Source organism: Zonotrichia albicollis, chromosome 6 (genome assembly GCF_047830755.1).
Source record: "Zonotrichia albicollis isolate bZonAlb1 chromosome 6, bZonAlb1.hap1, whole genome shotgun sequence".
NCBI classification, from domain to species: Eukaryota; Metazoa; Chordata; class Aves; order Passeriformes; family Passerellidae; genus Zonotrichia; species Zonotrichia albicollis.
The window spans coordinates 27,335,614-27,359,792 of NC_133824.1; the positions used below are offsets into that span (position 1 = coordinate 27,335,614).

General features: G+C 44.6%; 3 protein-coding genes and 1 long non-coding RNA gene across 9 annotated transcripts in view; 2 read left to right on the top strand and 2 right to left on the bottom strand.

Moving 5' to 3' along the window:
- Nucleotides 1-5,994: 5,994 nt before the first annotated feature.
- On the bottom strand, nucleotides 5,995-11,686 carry LOC141729358 (uncharacterized). Of its 2 annotated transcripts, none has more exons than XR_012580817.1 (2): nucleotides 11,553-11,686; nucleotides 5,995-11,180 (listed from the first exon to the last, which is right to left on the bottom strand). It is a non-coding gene; the product is annotated as an uncharacterized LOC141729358 (long non-coding RNA). The 2 variants fall into 2 exon arrangements; XR_012580816.1 differs by having other exon boundaries at nucleotides 11,492-11,577.
- Nucleotides 11,623-16,136, top strand: SRSF5 (serine and arginine rich splicing factor 5). 4 transcript variants are annotated; one of them, XM_074542885.1, is made up of 8 exons: nucleotides 11,623-11,779; nucleotides 12,202-12,345; nucleotides 12,522-12,592; nucleotides 12,806-12,901; nucleotides 13,229-13,298; nucleotides 14,595-14,668; nucleotides 14,984-15,094; nucleotides 15,250-16,136. In XM_074542885.1, exons 2-8 carry the CDS (start codon nucleotides 12,220-12,222, stop codon nucleotides 15,494-15,496), a joined length of 795 nt encoding a protein of 264 aa, XP_074398986.1. In that variant the 5' UTR covers nucleotides 11,623-11,779; nucleotides 12,202-12,219; the 3' UTR covers nucleotides 15,497-16,136. The 4 variants fall into 4 exon arrangements, with proteins under 4 accessions (XP_074398986.1, XP_074398988.1, XP_074398985.1 ...); XM_074542884.1 differs by having other exon boundaries at nucleotides 11,624-11,779; nucleotides 15,247-16,136; XM_074542886.1 differs by having other exon boundaries at nucleotides 11,627-11,779; nucleotides 12,199-12,345; nucleotides 15,247-16,136.
- SLC10A1 (solute carrier family 10 member 1) lies at nucleotides 15,680-22,974 on the bottom strand. Of its 2 annotated transcripts, none has more exons than XM_005479945.4 (5): nucleotides 22,527-22,974; nucleotides 21,598-21,808; nucleotides 20,463-20,641; nucleotides 19,358-19,554; nucleotides 15,680-18,302 (listed from the first exon to the last, which is right to left on the bottom strand). In XM_005479945.4, exons 1-5 carry the CDS (start codon nucleotides 22,928-22,930, stop codon nucleotides 18,136-18,138), a joined length of 1,158 nt encoding a protein of 385 aa, XP_005480002.1. In that variant the 5' UTR covers nucleotides 22,931-22,974; the 3' UTR covers nucleotides 15,680-18,135. The 2 variants fall into 2 exon arrangements, with proteins under 2 accessions (XP_005480002.1, XP_014121315.1); XM_014265840.3 differs by having other exon boundaries at nucleotides 21,598-21,832.
- Nucleotides 22,975-23,052: 78 nt separating this feature from the next.
- The window catches only part of SMOC1 (SPARC related modular calcium binding 1), a 169,973-nt gene continuing 168,846 nt past the window's right edge, over nucleotides 23,053-24,179 (top strand). Inside the window, exon 1 of the mRNA XM_026793639.2 lies at nucleotides 23,053-23,253. The gene's annotated coding sequence lies outside the window, so the exon portion shown is untranslated. The remainder of the gene's footprint in view (nucleotides 23,254-24,179) is intronic.

Below are 24,179 nucleotides of genomic sequence, written 5' to 3' on the forward strand. Positions count from 1 at the left end.
CTCTGTCCCCGCCCGACCCTCCCCTGCTCTGAGAGCTCCCCCAGCCGCTGACTTGTTTTTGAGGGCGTTGTGAAAATGCAGATTCCACCTCCGGAAGGCAGACGGCCAGCCGGCTACGTGCCAACGCGCCCCGTGCTTCACAAGGGTAGCGCACTGCTCGCCTGCCAGGGCCGTGCAGAGAGCCCCTTACGGGGCTGGCACTGGAGAGGTGAGCCGAGTCTGGCCAGGACACGCTGCCAGCTCCCATCCCTCATCCGTGGTGCTTCTTGGCAACACTGAATGGTCTCTCTTGGCACCAAGCTGGGGTGCAGGGGAAAGGATGGGAAAGCACACTCAATGGACTTCCCAATTCTCTCTGTTCCTTTTTGCAGGACAATGATGTTTACCAGCAAACTCCTTAACCCTTCATAGAGCCAAGCAGCCCTGAGGGTACCTTGGCATAAGGTGATTGTTCTTTGACAGCTCTTTATCACGTGGTCGATGATGCATCTGTGGGATATAGCTCAGGCTTTTCATGTTACACCAGTGAGGAATAAACCAGATTTTGGGGCAAGAGAGCACAGACTGGTTCCAGTATTCAAGGCACAAACACCCTTGACTCCTTGTCCAGACATGCCCCTCTGATCTGGCAGCTCTTCTAGTGGTTGGTGTTTGAGATCACGCTGAGTTTAGCAGCTCTGTGTGGCATGCAGGGTTTTTTATCTTCCAGGCTCATGTATCCCAGTGAGGCTGGGGGACACACTTCATGGGACAGACGTGCTCTCCCGTGTCCCCACATGTGCCAAACCACAGCACCCAGCAGCTCAAGCAGCCAAGTGTCACTGGGCACAGAGCTGATGCTCTCAGGGAAGGAGGGGGGAGCTGTTGCGGGCTGGAGCAGCCTCTGAATACCGGAGAGCACCAGGGAGACCTGTCTTATTCATCAGGTTCAGTGGCAGCTGGGGTGACAGGGCAGGTGGCAGTGAGAGCCGGCAGTGGCAGTGCACGACCTTCCTGACAGGTCAGTGGCAGCTGACTGGACTGGGCAGAGTTGCCGGCAGCTTTGCTGGATTTGCTTCTGCCCTGGCTCTGCCCATCAGGCAGATCCTCCACTAAGAAGGGATAACATGTTACCCATGATTAGAAGGTATATATGTTCCTCTTTAAACCCACATTTAAAATCTCCTCATGCTGAGAAGATCAGGGGTCAGATTTGGGAGTAGCAGAGCTTTCCTATGGAACCAGCTCCTGGATGGGAGCCAGAAGTGGAAGCCTGGTACCCAAGGGTGTAGATATGCTGGGTTTCCCATTTTGTGCTCTTCTCCCTGTGTGCTTCAGGACAGTTTAGTGCTTCCCATGAGTAACAGGACTCCAGACTTGCACAACTTTCCTCCATCTCCATGAGCCACCTACACAGAATGGCAGACATGTCCCTGTAACAGCTGTTTGCTGGAGATTTATTATCCTGGGTTCAGCTCTGCAAGATAGAGTTGTTACCATCCTACAGTCTGCTTCCCCATATAAATGTAACCTGGCTCCAAATAATTGCTTCCTCCAGGAAGCTTTAAAATACTTGATTTGTTAGTGAAACTCTTCAGTATTTCTCTTATTGCCTCCCTGTGCTTTTTTCACAGTTTTACAAATAACTGGGAATTTTATCTTTGTGATATCTCTGTGGGTGGGAAGGCCCATACTGCCCTTGTTGATGGAGAGGGGAAAAACAAAAGCACAGAAAACTGAAGTAACCTTCTCCAGATCATACCAGAGGTTGTGTTGCAGGCAGGGAAACAAATGCTTTTAATGACACCTTCCCCATGTGTTCTTGCAGACCTCTGCTTTAGCTGCGAGCTCCTGTTTGTCCTGCATGTGGCGACCGAGGCATGGCCCCTTTATTCCAGCCAGGCTGTGCCCGAAGGGAATGACTGAAAAGGTAATTCAGAGGTGCTGATTGTCGTCCTTGTGGAGCTGAACCAAGGGGAGCACCTGCTACACAATCACTCTCTTCTTACTCTGCCCTGCGGCTAATGGCTTTGAGATAGAGCAGTCGGGGCGCTGCCCTCGGGTATCAAATGGAGGCCCTGCTGTTCCCAGCCTAAGAAAGGTCCGTGGGGACTCTGGCAGTAGTGCAGGGAGGTTGCCTTCCTTCTTTACTGAATTTTGGCAACAAAATCAGGAATTTCAGAACAAGGTGGTAAAAATGCAATGGAGCGTGAGAGGGCTCTGGGTGCAGGGGTGTGCGGTGCTGTTCCTCTGAGGCACTGGAATAAGGTTTTCTTGCTTTCTAGTGCAATGGGGAACAAAGTGTGTTGCTGTTCTGGTTGGTTTATCAGTTAATGGGCTGGGCCTGGTCCCAGTGAGTTGAGAAGCAAACATTAATGCCTTGTAGCTTCCTCATGCAATTAGCAAAAACAATTATGAGAGATTCAGGGAGATTAAATGTTTTTCTTTCTTTGCTTCTCCCTCTGTTCTACATTTGTATTTGCATTTGTATGAAGCCATCTTCACTTTACACCTGGGATTGCTTTTTGCAGTTTCTGAGGATGCCCACCACCTTGCACTTTGACCCTTCCCCCAGCAGCACAAATCCACCAGCAGCATCTTATTGCTAACCTGAAGTCAAGGGAGTAAGGAAGGGATGTAAATGGGGGAAGACAAAGGACTATTTCCAGCCTCTCTCCAGCAGTGTCAGGGGTGACACTGCAACCCAAAGGTGATCTCTCAGGGCACAGGGGGGATGCTTTGCCACCCAGGTTAATGGCTGAGTAAATAAATTCTCCAAACATTATGCCTTTCTGGGCAATTGATGCAGTTTCCTTTGAAATTTTCAAAAACACAAACTTTTTTTGGACTTTTTTTTGCTTTTTTTAAGTCCAAAACATCTTTCTTATTTTATTGGGTTCCATAACCAAGAAAAAAATAAGTTATTTATAACTTCTATGTGTTTCCTTTTTAGTCTGGTGAGGGAGCAGGGGAATATTACTGCTTGAGGGGGCTTCCCACCCTCCCCTGCTTCTCAAAGAAAGCTTGCCTTGTTTTAAGTGTTTTCCTTCTGCCTGTCTCCATAGAAAATATGAGGGATGTGGGCTCTGGTATTCATTATAAGCTCCCAGCAGAGTAAGATCAATGAAACTGTAAATAAAGCAGCTGTGAGCCAGTATGGTATTTAGCTGTTGAAGTTAAAAATGTGCTTAACAAAAATGGAGTGTAATCATTTGGTGAGGGTCTTTATTCCCTCTTTCAGGAGTTTATGTGATACTGTCTTGTGGCTGGTGCTTCAAAGCCACCCAAGGCAGATCTTGCCTGAATTTCCTTCTGTGAACCTACCTATCTACTACAGTGTGGAGCCTAGATCATGAAGCACCCAGTTGTGACATAGCCATGGCTACTTTTACTGTTGAAATTAAGGATGTCAGTTTAAGCCACCCTTTTCTTCCTTGAATGTGAAAAGGATTTGATAAATCAAAAAAAAAATCATTCAAATAGTTTTTTCTTTAAATGGAGAATGATTTTTTAATGCTCTTCTTTATTTTGTTTTTCTTCCTTTTTTGTTCTAGCTTTGGAAAAAAAACCCAACAAACAACAACCCAACCCAAAATAGAATTGAAGCCCCAGTGCAGCTGTCAGGAGCACTTCAAGTTCCTTTGTTGTATACAGTTTGGTCACAGTGTTACACTTTGAGTGCAGAGCCCATCAGTATTTTGCCCGAGTCACTCTTCTCTTCCATGAAGCTGCCTGCCAGAGCTAGTGCTTTATGTCCATATTTCAGTCAGACAGCAGAGCTAGGGTCATGGAGAGCATTTTTCACCAGACAAGGAGTTCATTTTCCTTCCTCTCAGCAGCACAGCCCAGAGCAGCAGAGGATGATCAGCCTTGTAACATGAATTCAGCATAGCCTGAAGAAAAGGCTTCTGAGCTTCCAGGAGATACCCTCCCAGCAACAGATGGGGAGGGGTGGGAGGCACTGTGGGAGCAGCAACATATTTAAGCATCATGATATTTATCAATTTTATCAGCTGTCTTGCAGCTGAGTCTAAGACATGTGAAAAGCAAAGCAAGGGTCACACAAGTGAAATTATCAGAGGCTGGAAGGACTTACAAAAAAAAGATGAAAAGGGATAAATATGTGTATCTCAGCTGTGCAGGACAGCTAAGGAGGTTTGTTATTACTATCCAAAAGGAACAGTCCCAGGGAAGAAAAAGGAGTCTTTATCCTACTTCAAGGGCTTGTAACTCAATGTGACAGGAAAATTCTGAAACATAAACATGGGTTAAACAGACAAAAAAAATATAGTGTCTTGTAATGTCATTTGTTAAACTGAAGTGACTTCCCACAGAGAACAGCAGCAGCCAAGGCTCTTGGCTTGTCTCTGTGCTGGAGAGGGGACATGTTTTCCTGTGGAAAGGCAGAAGGTGATGGTGAGGAGACAGAGCAGGTAATGAAGAATGGACTGACCTGCCAGGCTCTTTGTGTTCCAGCTTTCTGCCTGTCTGGAATAGTCTGTGCTTGTTGCTTCTCCTCCTTGCCATTCAATGCCTGAATTTGACAGTAGTCATAAGAGAACTTTTCTGCTTGTGTATTTGCTGGGAACTAGCAAACTGGGGATGCTGGAGAGTCATGTAGCAGTATCAGACCCTTGGGAAAGCTGTTGTGGCATTATTTAATGCACTGTGCAGCTCAGGGGGCTGCATGAGAGAAGCCATGGCTGTTTTAGAGCTGCAGAAATGATGCCAAATAGAAAAGAGATCTGCACAATCATGTCTTTTGTTTTGGGCAGACTCATATTCAGAACATTGTGGTGGCCAAATACTTTAGAGTAGCAGGTGGAATATGTGCATGAGTTACTGAGCCTTGCAGCCTGGCATGCACTGCAGCTGGCTGCCCACCAGTGTCAGGGCTCTGAGGTTAGCTTGGTCCGAGCTGACCCTCATGCAGGCCTTTAAAGTCTACAGAGAGTAGCATGGTTCAGACAAATCCCTGTGCTTAAGAAAGAAGAGGTGAACCACTGCAGAGGTCTTTCCCTGAGCCTTCCAGCTGCTGCCCCCTGGGAGCCGTCCCACCTCACTTCTGTAGTTGCTGGTGCTGATCTCTCCTTAATGCCTGAAGATGAGAGTGCTTTGGGCACCAAACACCCCCTTGCTCATGAAGACAGAATCCATGTCTGAGGATAATACAAGCCAAAATCTGCTTAATTTTCTCTTACATTTAGACAGCCTTTCCAGCACTTGTGGCTGCAAGGGAAATTTCCAGAGAATTAATTGTCTTCTTGAGGGCTTGGCTGGCTGGCATTATGGGTTTGCAGAAGGGTGAATTCCAGTGCCATCACTAATTATTCTAGCTCTGTGTCGTTGTATTTGTCACACAGATCATGGGATAGTTTAAAGGTCAAGGGCTTGATGTTACCTGGTGGCACAGTCCCCAGTAAGGAATAAGCACTTCAGAGATAAATTCTCTGGTGTGAATGTGGTGAGATGTGGATCTCATTAGTACTCCTCTGACAGCACAGCCCTGTCAAGGGGAAGCTGTGATAGTTCTGGTTCAAAAAAACCAAAATAATTATTATTAGAGTAGCCCTGAAAGTTGAGTTGGTAAAATGGAAGGAGAGAGAACAGCAAGAATGAGAAGCTGGGAGCAGGATCCTCCAGAAACAGGCCTGTCACTGAAGTGACTGTGGCATCAAATGACATCTATAGAAAGATGATGTATACATGTATCTTTAGGCAATAGCAAAAGAAACACCTTGGTACTGGTATGAGAACATGCAAAGAGTTATAGTGCTTATATATATACACATCTTTTCCAAGTAACTAAAGTGACATACAAATACAATGCAAGTTATGCATAATTCCTGGATGGTTAAACAGGTACTGACAATACAGTTTGCTTTCCAGCAACATCCATCAGAAGGTTGAAGGAAGCATAATGTCATATTTATGTGTATATATATTCCAGTTGCTTTCTGAAAGGGATGAAATCTTGTCATTTTAATGAGGATCAGTTGGGCAAGCTTTGGTGCCTTTCCCTGCACTTCAGGTCATCCCATTCACTTTTACTGTTTTTCTTAATTTCAGATTTTTCTCCTTTTTTTTTTTAAGCATTTAATTTCTTCCATTTCTTCTCCTGTCTCTTTATTTACCTTTCTGGCCTGCTTTTGGGATTTCAGTGGGAACAATTTAAGCAACTTTTGGTCCTTTCCACTGCATCTCTTTTCATCTCAGTACATTTGGTTGTAGTCGTGGCATTTGCAAATTTTCTGGATTTTTTCAATTGCACTTCATTTGATCATATCTCCTTTCCAGAGCACTTGGTACACTTGGTTCTCTGACTTCCTGAAAGGTAGAATATATATTTTTGTGTAAGCTTTTTCCTTTCTTGTTTTTGTTTTACTATATGTAAAACAAAAACAAGAAAGAAAAAAATGTAATGTGATGTCTATTTTAAACAGTCTCTTGTAATTACAGCCTATTGACACTTTTCCTGGACTGGGTAAGTATGTGATAAAATGTTTTAATGTTGTTTTTTTTCCTCAATTTAACTGTGTCCTAGCAATAAGAAATAAACACACCATTGATTTGGCTTGTATTATTCTCCCCAGACTTGAACTGCATGTGAAAATAGGGTGAGATGAACAGAAGGAACTTACAGCATTGATGACACTCCAGCCTTCCACAAAGGTTTGACTTCTATTCATCAAATACAGCAGAAAACAATATATATTCCTCTTTATGAATGGTGGTGTAGTCTGCTGAGGAAACTGAAGTTCTTGTTAAATCTTGCCTTACTGTCATTCTGCCATTCACTTCATAACTTGGCCTTTAAATATTACACCCTCTTTTCTTGTCTTCAGAGTATTTGAAACTCTTCCCAGCCTGATTCACCTGCATGTTCTAACACTACATGCTTTAATCTGTTTAACAGATTATTAATGCAGGTGTTGAATGATTCCACGCTAAGAAGAGACCCCTGATTCCCCAAAGGAATTGCTTCTAGGCTTGTCAATGAGCTATTTGGAGTGCAAACTCTAAAAAAAGTTGTACTTTCAGCTTAAAATTAATTTTACTTTGGCATTTTCCTAGTTGCTTAAAAATGGACTAAGATTTATTATGGTCAGGGTTAACACATCTTCATTTCCCTCTCTTGCCTGATAACTTAGTTATTGCAGTAAGTAGTGTTGTATTCATTTGAAATGTCTTGATCTTGACTGCCTGCCCTGTTGGCAGAAGCATCTGACCAGTTTACTGAATGAAAGTGTCTAAAAATTGATGATTTAATCTTTTGTTCCATTGCCTTTCTGACCTTTGAAGTCTGCCAATCAAAAAATCACTGCATCACTAGGAAATCAGGCATTTGGGATATTGGAGATTTCTCAGGAATGGTTCATTAGTAACTTTGCAGAGTTTAAGGATTAGAAGTGCTGTTTTCTTGAGAAAAGGTGAACTTTCTTCATCCTATTCTTCCTCTATTATGACCTATGTTCTCCATACTCTGTTTAAAGTGAGTACTGTGTCTCAATTAAGCAAAATGGTCACACATGTTCAGTGTTTGCAATCTGCCCTCTGCTGAAAACAAAAACTGTTGCCAGTGTTAGTCCCTAGATCTTTGTACACAAAGAAAGTGGTTTGTCAAAACAAAGACATAGTATGATTTAAGCTGCTTGGAAATGTAATGGCAGAGCATGGCAGTTGTTGTATTTGGGGGTAGCTCTAACATGAAGTTAAATCGGAAAGGGGTTTACATGGCTTTCAGAAAAGGGCCAGACAAGGAAGGACACACGATCCTGCAGATGATCTCCTGTTGCTCTCTGAAGGTTTATAAATAGTTTTGACCCCATAAGGTGTTTTTGTAGCAGTCTACAGCTCACTCTCCCAGTGGTCTGAGATTTCCTCATCTGCTTGCATTTGGCATCTAAAAGTAAACACTTACAGTTTACAGCTGGTATAAACTTGTTCTGATGATTCAAATATTAATTCAAGGAAAAAAACTATCCTTTCCACTTTGTACCTGTAATCTTCATGCTGGACCAGGTTCCAGCTGCCCACGTGCAGCTGGCATAAATTAGCATAAAAGCTGACCTAAACCTTGTTGCATTCGTAGATAATGTAAAAATGCGATGGAGCAAAAGGCCTTGTCAGTATTACATTCCTTCTGGGATATGATCTGATGTGATGGTGCACTATTCTGTGGTCAATGTGCCTTCTGCTTCACAGGGTGGCAAACTGCAGAGACAGGCAGTGCCTGCTCCATGTCCACAAGAGGGGATGATCAGTTCCTGCCTCTGCTCCTTCTTCCTGAGCCACAGCCATGGGACACACACTCACCTGAGCCAAAAAGTAAAGTCTGCAACTTCCCTGTTGAGCTACAGATCCCCCTGTACCTAAGGTACCTTCAGGACTAGCTTAATCCTGCTGCTGAGCTATAATTAATGGGATATTAATTATTACATTTGGCTAGAAAGGATGAGAGTGAGGAGCTGTTATCCAGGGCATTCTGGCAGTAGCCAGCTGAAACAAGGCTGGTGAGGCTGTGAGGGTCTGTCTGGGCTGTGGAAGAGCAGCCCCAGTCAGGCTCCCGAACTCTACTGACTGCTCAGTGACACAGCCCCAGGGCAGCACCTTTCACCCTGAATTACTGTCTGCCAAAAAAAAAGATTCTACTTGCTAAATATACTTCTGGGTGGTGGGCAAGGGCTCTCAGCCTGACACTAAGATACAAGAAATCTATATTTTTAGATCTGAGCAATTCAAAAAGCTTAGCTTTCCCAAAAAGTGGAAAAACAAACAAAAAAAAATAATAACCTGTGAAAAACTCATTTCTGAATGTGTTATTCTATTATTTTTTGGTAAATTTCCATTTTCTTTTTCCAAATATTTTGAAGAAAAGCAATTGGTGCTCAATGATTAAATTCTCTATTCAGTGTTTGCTACCTACTTGAGACTTTTGTAAAGCTGTTCTTGAACCCCCGTTAGTGCTACTTTTGAGAGAGCTACACTTATGTAGCAGTAACAGAAATATGTTAGTTTAGTTAGTCATGGAGCTTGGAAAAAAACAGAACAGAGAGTTCATAGATAACTAAGAGTACAGGAAAGGAGAAAACAAAGAACAGTAGAGGAGAATAACACAGATGACCATGATGGAAGAAGTAACAAATATATTCACCAGTAGCATTCATTCCAGAAGTCTGGCAGAACTGGGCAAAGTGCTGAGTCTCTGGCTACATGGCTTATACAGCAGCTTCACTGTGGATCTGTGGGACAGCAGGTTTTGTAGAAGGTCTTCAGCAATGCTAGGCAGTCTCTGAACTGGAGTCTCTTTTTTTCTCTCTTGTTCCTTTTTTCCCTGTTTCCTCTTCCTCCCTGGTTTAAAACTGCCTGTAGGGTGAGGCCATATAAACTTCCTGTATCCAGAGCATCCTGCAGCAAGTTATGCCACAGGTTACTAACAGTTGGTGAAGAAATACATCTTTTTGCACATTTTGACCTGGACTTCATTAGTTTCATTTGATTACTTTTTTAATTACTAATTTTTTAAATTTGGAAGAGACAGCAAAGAGTTTTTCCTTATCAACAGTTTTCCACAAGCAGACATTAATCGTATCTGGCTGAGAATTTGTTTCAACTTTCATTTAATCTTCTGCTGCCTCATGACTTTCTCACTTCCAAATAGTAACTATATCTACTTAATTCCCTTGATTAATAAACTACAAGAATTTTAGCCTGTTTGAGTGGCTTTCAACAACCAGAACTGCAGGAATGTAGGCACATGGACACTACTGGGCTAGCCAGCAGCAATAATATTAACAAGGCCTACGTGGTCTTCAGACAACCTCAAGGCAGAGGGAGGAACAGCACTGCCTGTTTACAGAAAACTTGGAGAAACTGGGTAGGAAACAGAGGTGCTTGCTCATGACCCTCACGTGAGAAATCCATGAGAGTAGAAGAGTATGTCACCTTTTTGCTGGCAACAGACTTAGGTAACACAGGAATGTCCTAAAGAGGGATTGTTGTCTTCTGAATCTTCTCCTGAGTTTTGATGCTTTTCATCCAGTGTTCTGATGCAGGGAGAATTCTGCTTGGCAGTTACAAGGACAAGGCTTTTTAAACTGCAGCTTTGCACTGCTAAATTGGGCAGCTCTTCCTTAAAGGGGCACTCCTGCCCCTTCCTCCCTTCTCTATTCAGTTTTGTTGAAACTGAAGTTATTTTCAGTTTTATTTTTCTCTCACTACAAGCTGGTTTTCATGGAGGTAAAATTTTAGAAGTCTGCTTACTGCCTTTTCCAGCACTACCTTTTGCTGGTTTAGCTTTGTGTACACATTCACTCTGCAGACAGGAGAGTCCTGGTGTTGACAGAACAGAACAGGCTGTTCCCATGGCACCTGTTAAAGCACTGTAACTCTCTATGAAATTAGCACTCTTACATTCAGATGTGCCATCTAACATTTATCTTCCTCAGCAGGCAAAGGTTATGATCCACAGGAATAATCACCAGCATTGTCTTTCCTTGCTCAAAGTTCTCCCTGTATTGCAGATTTTCCCATCTGTGCATCATCCTGGCTTTTCTCACAGACACTGCCTCTGCCCAGGACAGAAATGTGCATCTTTGAAACCCAAGAAAGATGTGAGTGATGCTGACAGTGCCCTTACCAAACCTTTAGCTACATGGTAGCCTTTCTCATCACTGCATGCAGCAGAAATAACTTTCCCATTTTTGGAACTCTGCATGCTGTTGCAGTTTGAGGAGTGACTGTGGGGGCAGTCATATAAAGCTATGATGTCAGCACCATCACGTGCTGTATTGTGCCAGGGAAACAGATGTCAGTGACTAAGCACGAAAAAAAGAAATTCATCCCATAGAGGTCATTAATAACAGCCCCTGGGTGTCACAAAGATGGGCCCCAAAGGGAAGGGGTAGGGGCTGGGACTCAGGGCAGCATGGGACTTCAGGTGACAAGTCAGGAAAATGCTATTAAAAGGATCATACTGTAATTACCTAAATGCATCAAAAGAGGCAGCCTGGTGCAGCTGTAAGCCTGCTGGCTTTTTGTGTAAAGTCAACTGATCCTGCAGTGCACAAATCTGGCAAAGAGGGTCACAGAGCTGCAGCCTCTGTCCGTACTGGAAAACTGGCGGATGAATCTTCAACTTCCAGATGTCTTCTTCATTTCAAATACCCCTTGGGAGAATCTCTTGCCTTTACTGCAGCAACCTAGAAGCCAACAGATAAATTCTGCAGAATTATGTAAAATGGAGACAAAGCTCAGCTCTCTCCCTTGTCGTTACACATTTGATTCCAAATGAGGATTTCAGCGTATCAGAAGCTCCTTATATATTTCCCTCCCCTCACTCTTGGTTTATCAGTAGCCAGAAACGCCTGAAGCAAGGCTTGCCCGGACACGGGAGCTGCACAGGTTTTAGCCTGTTGTGTACGGGGTGAGTAAAAGAGCCCCGATGGTTGTGTTCACCCCTCAGCACAGCTCTCCCGGCCGAGGCCCCCGGCGCCCCGGGCTGTTTGTTTACCCCCGCTGCCGCCCCAACATAGCTCCGGCTGAGGGCGCCGCCGCGGCCCCCCCGCCCTGACCTGGATTCCCCGGGGAGGGGCGTGGCCACCGCCTCCGCCAATGGCCGCGCGGGGCGGCGCTGACGCGCGGGGCCGCCTCCATTTCGCGGCGCAGCGCCGGTGTTGCGCAGCACTTGGAGCCGTCTGTCGCCCAGGGAGGACGTATCCGCCCGACCGATCAGCCGATCATCTGCCGCGCCGCACCGCGCAACCCTCCGGCTCGGCCTGCTCCGAGACCCACAGCCCAGGTTCGTAAAAGCTTCGGGGGCTTCCCCGCCGAGCGCGGGGGAAGCGGGGCGTGAGCGGTGCGGGGCGCTTGTGCTGTGTTCCCGGCCGGCCCGCGGACCCCCGGCCGGCGTTGTCGCCGCTCCGTTCCGCTCGGAGCGGCAGGGTCTGTGCCGAAGGCGGGTGCGGCACAGCCGCCATTTTGTGGTAGGGCGATGGCGTTTGCTTTTCTTCTTCAGCTGGGGGGGCGGGGCTAGCTGGGTGTGAGGCAGCTGGGCGGGGCCGGAGGCCGAGCGCCGGCTCCTGTTGGGTGGGGGTGAGGCGGTGTCCGCCCGCCGCATTCCCATTGGCCCTTGTCGGGGGCGGGGCCGGCTGGCGCAGTGCGGCAGCGGCGGCGGGCGGTGCTGAGTCACCGGCGGGCCTGACGCGCCTGTCCCCGCAGCAGGGCCGCGCAAACACAGCCATGAGCGGCTGCCGCGTCTTCATCGGGAGGCTGAACCCGGCCGCCAGGGAGAAGGATGTGGAGAGGTTTTTCAAGGGGTACGGCCGCATCCGCGACATCGACCTGAAGAGGGGTTTCGGCTTCGTGGTGAGTGCGCCCCCTCTCCCTTCCCCACTCCCTTGGTGCTCGCTTGCGTTTGAGGTTTATGAAGCTCTATCGAAAGAAAATCATTAACGTGCTCACCAAGGCACACCACGTAGCAAATCAGCATCTGCTCGTTCATTGGAATGTAATTGCTTGGTTTTATTGTCTTGGTTGTGCAGGAGTTTGAGGATCCGAGGGATGCAGATGATGCTGTTTATGAATTGGATGGAAAAGAACTTTGCAGTGAAAGGTGAGATGCCTTATTTCGTGGCTATACAACCTTGGGGGGGATAAGGGTTGTATAAGTAAATTTGTAAAAGTCAATTTCAGTTTGAATAGTGTTATCAGTATTGGTCAAACTATTTTGGTTTTGTTTGCTTTGTCTTTGTCGTAAGAATTACAACCGTGTACCAAAGAAGAAATATATAAAAGCACGTGTTTTGTTATGTGTTTCTTTTCACAGGGTGACCATTGAGCATGCCAGAGCACGCTCGAGGGGCAGAGGCAGAGGGAGGTACTCTGACCGGTTCAGTAGCCGTCGCCCGCGCAGTGACAGGAGGTAAGTGCAGCTTAAAAAAAGAATGGTTTGGGCTCAGCCCAGAGAATGTGAGCTGCAATGAGCTATTAAAAGGTGTTATTTGCCTTTGAAGTCATTTGTTGTGGCAGCAGGATAGTGAAGATTACAGAACTTCTCAGATATGCCTGTCATCCTTACGCTTCCTCCCTTAAGTACTTAATGCCTGCCCTAGATTGCTGGGGCCATTACATAGCTTAGGTTATAGTACTAATTATGATATGCCGATACTAGCTCTTGCAGCCCTCGTTAATATTAGCTTGGTTATATTGTATTTACTGATAGAACTCAGAATTGTTTGTTTCAAAACAGAAACGCCCCACCTCTAAGAACAGAAAATCGCCTCATAGTGGAAAATTTGTCTTCCCGTGTCAGCTGGCAGGTTTGTTGAAACATGATTAACTATTTTGACTTCATTTAATGGGTATGTAATGTAATGTAATTATTTTGGAAAACAATTAATTAAATTAAAACCTAATTTATTAAAATGTTTATGTAATTAATATGATTTTTAGTAACGTAACTTAAATATTTTTATGAAAGCTAGTTAATGTTAATTCATAATAATAATACATTTATATGTTTGAGGATATATATTTATTTTTTTCTTGTTTTTAAAATCCATTTTAACCACATATTAAACCCTTTATTTGCCAGCCTATCTGTGTCGTTGGCCTTATGACGAGGAGTGCCTGTGGGTTATCCTAATCGTTCTGTCTTGGTCACTCTTGGTCGGGCCTGGTTGACTTTCCAGTCAGCTCCTACAATGTCACTTGGCCACCTCTAGATCTGTGTTTGCCGGTCTAGACGTAATCGATGCACTCCTTAAAGTGCCACATTGCAGCGGTCCCAGAGCGTTAACGAGATCTGATTCCTAAGTTGAGAGCTGTTCTTCCTGTAACGCTTCCGAATAACGAGGTCCTGGTCGAAAAGAGTTGAAAGATTGGAAATTAGGTGGTCGTTGGAATCCTGATCGCAGTAAAGTGGTCCTTGGTGCCATCAAGCATAGAGAATGGATCCATCCATAGTCTCCTGATAGGGAGGGCAGTGCGATTAATGGCTTCCATCGACTGGGTAGTGTTCGGCAAGTGGGTGGCGAAGAGCCAGTCGGGCATATGTCATGACGGTATCTCCGGTCGCTTAATGCAGTTTGCTGCTTGGCTAGCCTAGGGAAATGTTTATAAAGGTAAAGTAAACTATATTTTTAATGACATATGGGGCACAAAATAATTGGTGTTATGTAAATGTAATTTTGTATTCGTATAAGACTTGTAATGTAAATGGAGACTGAAATAGTCCAAAAAATATATGGGTAGCATTTCAAAGTCAATTCAGTTGATATAAAAATGTGCTTTTTATTTCTTTTTTCTCTCTCTTTCTTTCTCTTTGCTACTTAAACTATAAAATCATTTTAGACTAATACTTACCTTAATGTTAAGACTCTTTTATTAGCATTTTGCTTAAAGCAATATGCTTTTCTCATTTATTTCGTGCCCTGATACAGATCATGATACAGATAATGCAGTTTTGATTGCAAGTGTGGCAGTTGCCATGTTTGTGATTTATCTAACAACTTCTCTTTCAGTAGTCATAAGTTTCTTTTGTTTGCTTTAAGCTACTTTTGTATAAGTAAACGTTCATTTCACTTCTGTGCGTAACAAAAGTGGTCTTGTGTTAGGATCTCAAAGACTTCATGAGGCAAGCCGGGGAAGTAACCTTTGCAGATGCACACAGACCTAAGTTAAATGAAGGGTAAGCCTATCAAGTGATCTCTTGAAAGCTGTAGATTAACCTGTATGTGTAATGTTTGGGGAGGGAAGCTGGCTACTTTTCAGTGTCAGCAGCTGTTCATGGCTTAATTTAGCTACCCTTTGAAAATGTACATAGGAAATGTTTGGGGAGGGGAATTTTTCATGCTTCAGTGATGACAAAGGATAATTACACTGAGCAGTGTAGGTTTTGGGGTTTTGTTTGGTTGTTTTTTTCCCACTGTAAATTTTGCTTTTATTGGTAAGTACAACCTGTAATAGTGAGCTTTGTTTGTTTGTTTGTTATTTTTTTCCATAGGGTGGTTGAATTTGCCTCTTACAGTGATTTAAAGAATGCTATCGAAAAGCTTTCTGGTAAAGAAATTAATGGAAGGAAAATCAAACTAATTGAAGGCAGCAAAAGGCACAGGTACGGATTTCTACTCTTAATAATGCTTAAACATTCAGTGAGGACCTTTGGAGTCAGCGTTGAGGCAGCCGAGCTGGAGGGCTGCGGAGTGCCTGCCTGGGGCCGTGGGGTTCGTGGCTGGCACTGAGTGGTGCTCCCCGTTGGCTCCTCAGTAGGTCCCGGAGCAGGTCACGGTCACGCAGCAGGAGCTCCTCTGGCTCGCGCAGCCGCTCTCGTTCCCGCAGCCGCAAGTCCTACAGCCGGTCACGCAGCAGGAGCCGCAGCAAGTCGCGGTCAGTCAGCAGATCTCCACTGCCCAGCAAGAGCCAGAAACGGGCTTCTTCCAGCAGATCCAAATCTCCATCATCCGTAGACCGGCAGAGGTCTAGATCGAGGTCCAGATCTCTTGATAGTGGCAACTGAACTATAAATAACTTGCCTGGTGGGCCCTTTTTTAAACCATACTTGCTAAAACTTGTGGTAAGTATGTGACTTTCTGTGGGAAAGGGTTTGGATGGGGAGAGGGGAGGGAAAGGGGAACTTTGTAGATGTGGACCATGGTGGGAAGGGTTATTGACTAATTGTATTAAATGTTTTTGATAACCCTTTTCTTGCTCACATTTTTTGTGAATGTCTGAAGTGTATAGTTTGTGTATATTGGCAGAGCTCTTTATAACTAAACCAGACAAAATTTTTTGTACTCTTAAGTCATCTGAACACTTAATTCTCAGTATATTCAACTGTGAATAGCAACTAAAAGCATTAATGTCTCAGACTAATAGTTTTAGACATCTAAGAGAGCTCTATATGTGTTGTACATAAAGCTTTATTTCAGAGGGTATTTTTTTGTGCTTTTGAGACATTGTTTCAGCTATAGGTCAGCAGATTAAGTGCCGGTCGGTACTGGTAATAAAACTTTATTTTAAAATATTTTCATTTAATAAGACTTGCACTACACTAAGAAAATGCCCATTTCACTGCCCTGTGGTAATAATATTCTAAAAAGCACTCTTATTTCTTGATACCTAAGAATAAAATAGTTCAAATAAAGTATAAAGAAACATTTCTGCTTCTAGTTTGTTTCTTGTTGTTAATAAAGTGGTTGTGACTGTGTTAAAATGTTTCCTAAAGGTGGAGCTCTGCCAAAGTGACAACGGTTTTGGACAGGGATGAGAATTAGCATCCTTTTAAATACATTGTGTGATGTCCGTGGATGTCTCTGTGTTCTGAAATAAGAACATGGATAATCAGGCTGTCATAGTTCATAGCAAAAAGTGGAGTGGATGAGTCATTTAGCTTTTAATGACTTGGGATAATAAGTATGGAGTGTTAAAGACATGTAGTCAGCATTCTTCCTTAGTGTATTTGTGCATGTTTGTATGAGAACACTGAAGTGTCCATAAACCATTTTTGTGAGCATTAGTCCTCATTCTGGGGGAAGAGGGATTTTTAAGTCGCTGGGTGGGGGTAATGCAGTAGTAGTACCATAAGGGGTCTATGTTTTAGTGTTTGTGCCTTCCAGTTTCAGCAGTTCTCGGCAGTCCCTGTATTTCTCAAGCCCTCCCCCACAAGAACTTAAGAATTAATTTTTTTAAATAATGTGTTTTCTTATAAAGTGCTTTACAAAGCTGTTCTAGAAATCTGTAGAAACCTTTAAAAAGATCTTTGTAGCCTAGGCTCAGATTTGGATAGATCGTGGGAAGTGCAAGGTGGTTCCTCTGGGAGCAAGGTCTGGCCTTGTGGGAGTTTGTGTGTTAGGGCTGCAGAGGCCATTCTCCCTGCTGCTGCAGAGTTCTTGGGTGCCAGGCTCAGGAGGGAGGAGGAGCTCTTGTACTGCGTGGGTCTGTCTGGTGAGGTGGCACTCAGGCACTCCTGAGAGCAGGCCTGGGAAGGGGGTAGGATCCACAGTTAACTGGGTTGTTACCACTCAGCTTTGGGGAATGGGAGGCTTCATTCTCAGAGCCTTAGTGGTGCAGATGTTCATCCCAAGAGGTGTCTATTAAGAGCGCTCTAACGTGCAGGGGTAAAGATAGCATTCACACTCATCAGGGTTGGAAGCTCAGCTGTGTAGAGATCTTGAGTCGATCATCCTAATTTGGATGATGATGGGCATCAGTGTCCAAGTGGGACTTGGCTTCCACTGGAGCCCAAGTGGCTGAAAGCACTTGGATGGGATGAAAGGCATCACAGACTTCTTGCATTATCCCTGGGGAGCTGGCTCTTGTAATGATGAGCTTCCTGTCAAATTCCCAGGCCTTGCAGTGTGGAGGCTTATGTTGATTCCTGGCATAAGAAATGATGCTGTTTATTTATTGTAGGTTCTTGGTACAAGCCAGTTTATCCTTAATTAAGATGAACTCCTTTGGGTTACAAGGCATAGCCTGGACATGGGAGATGTTGAGTCTTTTCTGGTACTGTGTGTGTAGTGTGACCATACCTAGGTGGTGTCTAGAACAGGTGTGGTGTTGAGTTCAGTGACTGCTACAAAAGAAGGCATGCTTAAGGTTCATCTGGTGTTGGAGGTACAGCTTGCTGGGCCCAAACTCCGCACACAAAGGCAGTTTTGTAGCCATGATCATGATTTGTGTGGCCTCTGCTCTGGGGAATCAGTGGTACCATATAGAACCTGTTGGAGGATGGAAGAAACAACCACAACCAAGGCTTGCTTGGCTGTGCATTTGATCTCACTGGCTTCTGCATGGAGAAACTTCACAACTCATTCTGGGTCTGTTAAAGGAATTACATTAATCTGCAGTAATATTGTCAGGATCTGCTTCCATTATGTGCCAGCAGGACAGTTACAGGTAAGTGAAATTAAGAAAGAGAACTGATGTTGGCAGTGATTTACTTACAGGTAAAACTGGGACAGTCACTGGGCATGTTTTTCAGCTGTCCTAAAGGGTTGTCACAATGACTTTGAAGTCACTGAAAGTCTCCTCTCTGGTCTGACAGAGTGAGGCTTAGTCAGGAGCAAAGTCTCTGGGGAATAACCGTGGGTGCAGATGGCTCAGTGGCTGATGTGAAGTGAGCATATCGATAGGATTGACAGAACAGCTGGAGACCTATGAGCTGGCTGCAGAAGGTGGAGCTTGGAGGGTTGTGAGAGCAACTGCTGCAGAATCCATATATTGTTTTCCTGGTTTTCCGCTGTTTCTGCAATGTCTTAACACTGATTTCATTTCTTGAGCTCTTAATGTGTCCACACCTGCACAGATAATTTTTGCTGCATCTGAAGAAAGAGAAAAATGTGAGAATAGGCAATTCTGAAACCAGGTTAGGGAAAGATTGTGACAACTACAACTGGAATTACTGGGTAATTTAAAACAAGAGGATGGAACTTAGGATTCTTGCTGAAAGACTGAAGCCATTTTGCTTCCAGTCAATTATGACCCGGAGGCTGGAATACCACCTTTTTGTTACAGTCTTGCCAGCACTTGTATGTCTGTTTCCAGTATCACCTGCTTTGCTCTGAACACACCCAAGGATCCAAGTGAGTGTTTTCCCCCCCATTAAGTTGTCCTCCAGCATAGCTGTAAGATGTGGTGAAGTGATCCTGAAGTAGCTCTGTAGCAGCTACTCCACTGCATCTCTCAAGGCAGTGGAGAAAAGTATTGGCAGCATCAGAGGGATGGTGGGTGGAGGATCTCATTCAGCCATCTGTGCAGTCAGCTGAGCTTGGAATTAGGGGCCTCCTGGAGTTGGAGACGAGTCTCTTTCACATCTGTACCAATATTGTATATATTTTAAAATGAAGTTTCAATCTCTTTATGTACTTTTTAATGTACTTTTCTAGCAAAAGATCCAAATGTTTTGTTCCTTTGACTGCAGTATTTGGCAGTTCTGTCCTCTCAGGGAATCACTTAACAGCTTGAAGCAAAGCTGGGATTCGTTGCATCAAAGAATATGTAATGTTTTTGTGTAGTTTTAGCCACACGCGAGCACCTCTGTTCTTTGCATGTGCTCAGTGCCAGTCATGACTTTTCACAGGGTATTCACTGTAGCCTAAATCACCAGACTCTGAAAACCTGAGCGCTGGTAGTTTTGATAGTATGTAGCTGTGTGAAACATCCTACTCATGCAAGAAGTCAATGGAATTTCTAAGGTGTTCAGTTACCTCCGAATTTTTGACTCTGATTTGAATTTAATGTGCTGGGTATGTAATCTCTAGTTAAAGAGTAACTGGATTCTGCCTTTATAAAGCAGGGATGCATTGGTAGTTGCATTGTAAGCGTGTATGGCTTAGCATGGAAAGTATAAGAACTAAAGGAGCAAAGCTATACTTGCCATTGGCTTGCTTTATTCTGTCATGGATCCGAAAGGCCAGGATGAGCAGAAATCCTTCTCCAAGCTGGAACAGCAAGTAGAGCAGTGGGAAGAAGTACAGGGGGCCAATGATCTCTGGGGCAAAGGCAACCTTGAGGATAGCTAAGCCAAGCTGTACATTCTGGCAGCCGGTTTCCATGCACACTGTCCGTCTGCACCTGAAGGAGAAAAGGTTAAATAGATTACAGATTTAAATTGCTTCCAAGCAACTGAAACAGAGCCCTGCCTACCTTGCTGGTGCACTTCCTGTGGCTAAAAGCTGCTCTGTCAGGAATAATACAGCAGTCCCAGAAGGTTTTGCCTCCTGCTCCATTGGCAATGGGCAGAGAGAGATCATGTTACAAATGTGAACTTTGTTCATAATGGCGTTGGAGGCCTTGTGTCCTGCTCTGGACTCTGCAGCTTCCTGCAGAGAAGTGATTTGAAGTGGTAAGAGTCCAACATACGAAGGTATAAAGACTAGCAGAATTCCTGCATGGTTTATGTAGCACAAGGAGGAGCAGGTTTTATATGTCAGGTTTTCATTCTAAATTCCTGGGACTGTAGCTGAGAATGCACTGATTTGAGGTAGTAACCAGCTGTGGAATAATCGTGTCACTTGGGGTTTGAGCTCTGTTGGTATTTCTCAGGTATTTTGCGTTTGGGTTTTTTCTTGGAACTAATTTTTTCCCCCAGCTTCATTACCAAGAGCAGAGGGTGGTAATATGTTTAGCAGGTCACTAGTGGCCTTAAGCCAAAACCATCCATCTACTTGTTCAGTGAACCTTCCATAGTGATCAGGTGCCTGTACTAAAAACACCTGCTTAGCTATTCCTCCCCTCTCAGCTAAGCCAAGAAGAGGTTAAAGTAATTTCTCTTCCCACTCAAGCTGTGGGAGTCACTGGCTTGGGACCAGCTTGTACTGTCTGGTTGTATTCCTAGATCCTATTTTGGGTGAATGGGGTCAGTGTTCTACTGAAGTATATTCCTAAAATTCACATTTTCACCATTGCTCCACAAAGCAGAGCTGCCAAATCTCTCTGTTCCTGATGAGAGAGAGAGGGGAGGGAGGTGTGGAAGAACATACCGGTCATCAAGCTTGAAGGCTGCAGAGACAGCATAGCCCAGCAGGAATCCAGTAAGGGGCATTAAGGCAGAAGTTCCCAGGAGAGGTGGTGACAAGACAACCATGATACAGCTTCCCATATTGGCCACAGACAGAGCAATTATAGCAGCAGATGACAGTAGAAGCATAACCATCCCTGCCTAAAGTAAAAGTGATTGAGGTGTGGACAAGAGAGAAATCCCCAGCAAAATTTGCCTCAGCTGTTATAAGCCGCTGTACCCAGTTCTCTGTCCATCACGTGAAGTACACAGAGGGCATAAGTGCCTTTCAGGTACATACTTGTTATCAGTAATCAACAAGAGACCATCCTGGGCTAGTACCAAGAGAGACCTTAAATAACCAAATACCTTTCTAGTCTATGTGCAAAATGTCTGCGCTCTCTGCACAAGCTGCTTGTTTCTCAGGCATTGCTACTTGTCTCCGTCCAGATCCCTTTGTGGCTTTAGTCTACCCAAGCAGGTGCTGAGGAAACCACTGTACTCACAGTTAGAGCCTAGCAGAGTTCTTGAGTTAGACAATGGTATATCTGGTTGTCTGGATTTCTGCTTTGCTGTTTAAATGCCTGATGTATAAAGGAGGCAGGGATGTGATTCCAGGCACTAAGTGGGCACTTGGTGATACAGTGGCTTCTGTTGGATAGGTATCTCAATGAATTAGGCAGCAATTTTGTGATTTGATTTTTGCCTTGTGCTGGACCTCTGAGAACAGTGGATTGGTTTTAATCTGTTTTGGAGTGGCTATTGTTTGGTTGGTTGGTTTTTATCTGGGTTCTGCTTTGGTAGCAGCAGTAGTTGGGGGCAGTGCCTATGATGTTCATTTGTGCTGATGTAGCAAAAAAACTTCCAAAGTTAAAACTGAAGCAAAAAGGGAATGTACGAAGTTGGCTACAAAGTGTTTGCCTGGAAAAGATGGATTATTTCTTCTTGGGCAACTTTTTTAACCATTAAAGTGGTGAAGCGCTTGTCTTGAGCTCTATCCTCAACCCTTTCATTGATTTGTGCCATGTCTTAGAGAAGTTAATATGTCTGTGATTCTATTTTTGAGAACTTCCTCAAGGCCCTTGATTGAAAGGCAGCTAGCACAGGATACTTCTTACCTTGGTGATAATGCCAGTATACTGTGGTTTCTTCTCATTCAAGATGATGCCAGTGGCACAGGGGATTAGCATCAGCACCAGGGAGGTGATTATTCCTTTGTAAGGTACCTTGCCCTCCAAATCACCCTCAGACAGTCCTCCCGAGTACAGGTACAGAAGCAGTGGCATTAATCCAATTGCCAGGACCATGGAGCATGCAGTCATTACAACACTGAGATGAAGAAACGACCCCTCACTAGAAGAACAACACTTTTTAAAAATGGAATATGCTAATCTGATTGCTTGCCTGGACAGATGATTTTAATAGAAGACTTTACCTTTTTCCCAACTTGTCTCTGAGATCTCCCCAACATCACTGTCAGATTGTAGAAGGATGTGATATGAATGGAGAAGGGAGAAGATGACTCAAGTTTCATGCTGACAAAGGGTACATACATACCCATGACAAGGGTACAGTTCACATTTCAGAAATTCACTACTGAGAGAAAAAGTAATACTTTGTATTTTTGTGCTGTATCTTGCTTATCACTGGGGTTTGTTGGAGAGTGGTGTTCTGCTAGTTCAGCATTTCTCACTGATGCAGCCTCTTCAGGCAGCATGATCAGTGCGCACAGAACTGCATGTATAGACACAGCATATATATATATATATATGCTCTATGTACTGCTATGTGGAGATGAAAACGTGTTCCTGCATCCCTGTTATCAACAACAGCATGCCAGTGATTCAGAGAAAGGTACAAAGTGCCATTGTAAAACAGGGACAAATGAACTTATTGAGCAATATGGGTGCTTTAAAAATGTTTTGGATTTAGTATTTCAGTCTTTGTCCAGCTTCTCAGGGCCTCCTAATGTTGATTAAATTAGTTTCTGAACCAGCCACATAACTAGATTAGCCTGGACAATGGACACGTACATAGCTTTCCTTACCTGAGGTTCATGTCCCCTCTCAGTGCCAGGCTAAAGATGTTGGAGAGGTTTCCCCCTGGGCAGCAGCCACAGATGAGGATGGCCAGGGATTCTGGGGTGCCCAGCTGGAAGAGCTTGCCCAATATGAATGCTGTCAAGGGCATGATGCTGTACTGAGCCAGTATGGCTATTGCCACACCTTTAGGTCTCCTGAGGTGAGCTGTGATCTTGGCTATCTCCATTGTACATCCCAGAGATACCATGATGACCAGGAGGACCACGATAAGGATTACATTCAGGGCTGTGTCCATAGCCTGCTGTCCAAATGCAAAGGGTGGTGCCAGACTGGTCAGGGAGGTGCTGCTCTGAATGCAACCTGGGCTCCAAAGTTCTGGGCTATCAAAAGCTCCCTTGGTCTCATTCATCCTGCTGAGGGCTTAGGAGATCTCTTCTTCTGTAAGTGGCTGGGAAGGTGTGGGAAGAATTGATTCAAAAGTCCAAATAATATTAAATTAATGGAAGCAAAACATGGGCTCTCTTTCAGGACACCACTCTTAGTCTTCAGCACCTGTTGAAACAGAAATCTGCATTTAGAGCAATCAGCTGTGAACCCCATTCATTTTGGAAATATCCTGTGCAGTTTGTGTATCTTCTGCTCTGGTCCTCCACTTCTTCCAGCATCCACCCTCACAATAAGACAGCTGGTGAGAGCAAGAGGAAGACAGCTCAAGGTGGATAGAGAAGACAGGTAAACATGGGCACTTCATACAAAGGAAAATGAACCAGAGCTCCTCTCATTCACAAGATACTGCTGAGGCCAGTACTTGAAAACATGATGTATCCAGGGTACTTTGTTTTTAATGAGATTATAAAATACTTATTCTTCTGGCCATAAGTAAAGCTTTTGATAGTGAAGTCTAGGAAGATATTACTATGCAGATGAGTAATTTCTCTAGTAAACTCTTAGGGGCCTTCAGATCTCTTTTCCTGATGTGTTAGGAATCTGCCACTGTCTAGAAATATTTTGGTTGCATATAGGAATTAATTCTCCAAGCCTTACCAACTCTGAAAATATTATTCCCTCCTTGGTGCTGAGGGAAAGTTCTGCATGGTAGGTACCGCAACTGACCTCTGCAGTGCAAGGCTGGGACCCATGGGCACAGCAGGGCTGCATTCAGGGCCTGGGGTGTTCTGCACTGTGATCCAGCTGGGGCTGCAGACATCAAACAGACACATCAGACACAAACTGTCCAAGCAAAGCCAAAGAGGCAGCTGTTCCCCAGCCCAGATTGGCACCTGCCCTGTGTTTTCAAGGCTGCACGGCATGACACGCACTCAGTGCTGGGGTGTGCAGGGAAGCAGGGCCTGGCAGCTGGTGCTGGGGCACAAAGAGGGACTGGAAAGGTGGTTGATCCTCCAGCTTCTGCAAGGGTGCCTGCTGCTCATCCTGCCACTGCTCCCTGTCCCTGGCTATAATAGGGGATGGGCTTCCCTACACCTGCCATGCCCTCAGGTGTCATACTTCCTGATCCCTCAGCAGGTTTTGCCTTCATCTAAGGCAGTTATTGCCCTCAGATTGACCTTAGTCATCCCCTAGGTCAAGGGAGGGACTCTAGAAAAGAGCTGATCATGTTAAACCAGAGCAAAATGGATGCTGTTACCTTAGTGCCAGTG

Bases quoted from the DNA above. Each gene is read 5' to 3' on its own strand.
- SRSF5 (XM_074542884.1), top strand. From the start codon at position 12,220: ATGAGCGGCTGCCGCGTCTTCATCGGGAGGCTGAACCCGGCCGCCAGG. The intron at 13,299-14,594 runs GTTTGTTGAAAC...GTCTTGTGTTAG, and splicing joins CTTCCCGTGTCAGCTGGCAG to GATCTCAAAGACTTCATGAG. The intron at 14,669-14,983 runs GTAAGCCTATCA...TTTTTTCCATAG, and splicing joins AGACCTAAGTTAAATGAAGG to GGTGGTTGAATTTGCCTCTT.
- SLC10A1 (XM_014265840.3), bottom strand. From the start codon at position 22,930: ATGAATGAGACCAAGGGAGCTTTTGATAGCCCAGAACTTTGGAGCCCA. The intron at 21,833-22,526 runs GTAAGGAAAGCT...TTGTTCTTCTAG, and splicing joins AGAGGGGACATGAACCTCAG to TGAGGGGTCGTTTCTTCATC. The intron at 20,642-21,597 runs GTAAGAAGTATC...CTTTTACTTTAG, and splicing joins ATACTGGCATTATCACCAAG to GCAGGGATGGTTATGCTTCT.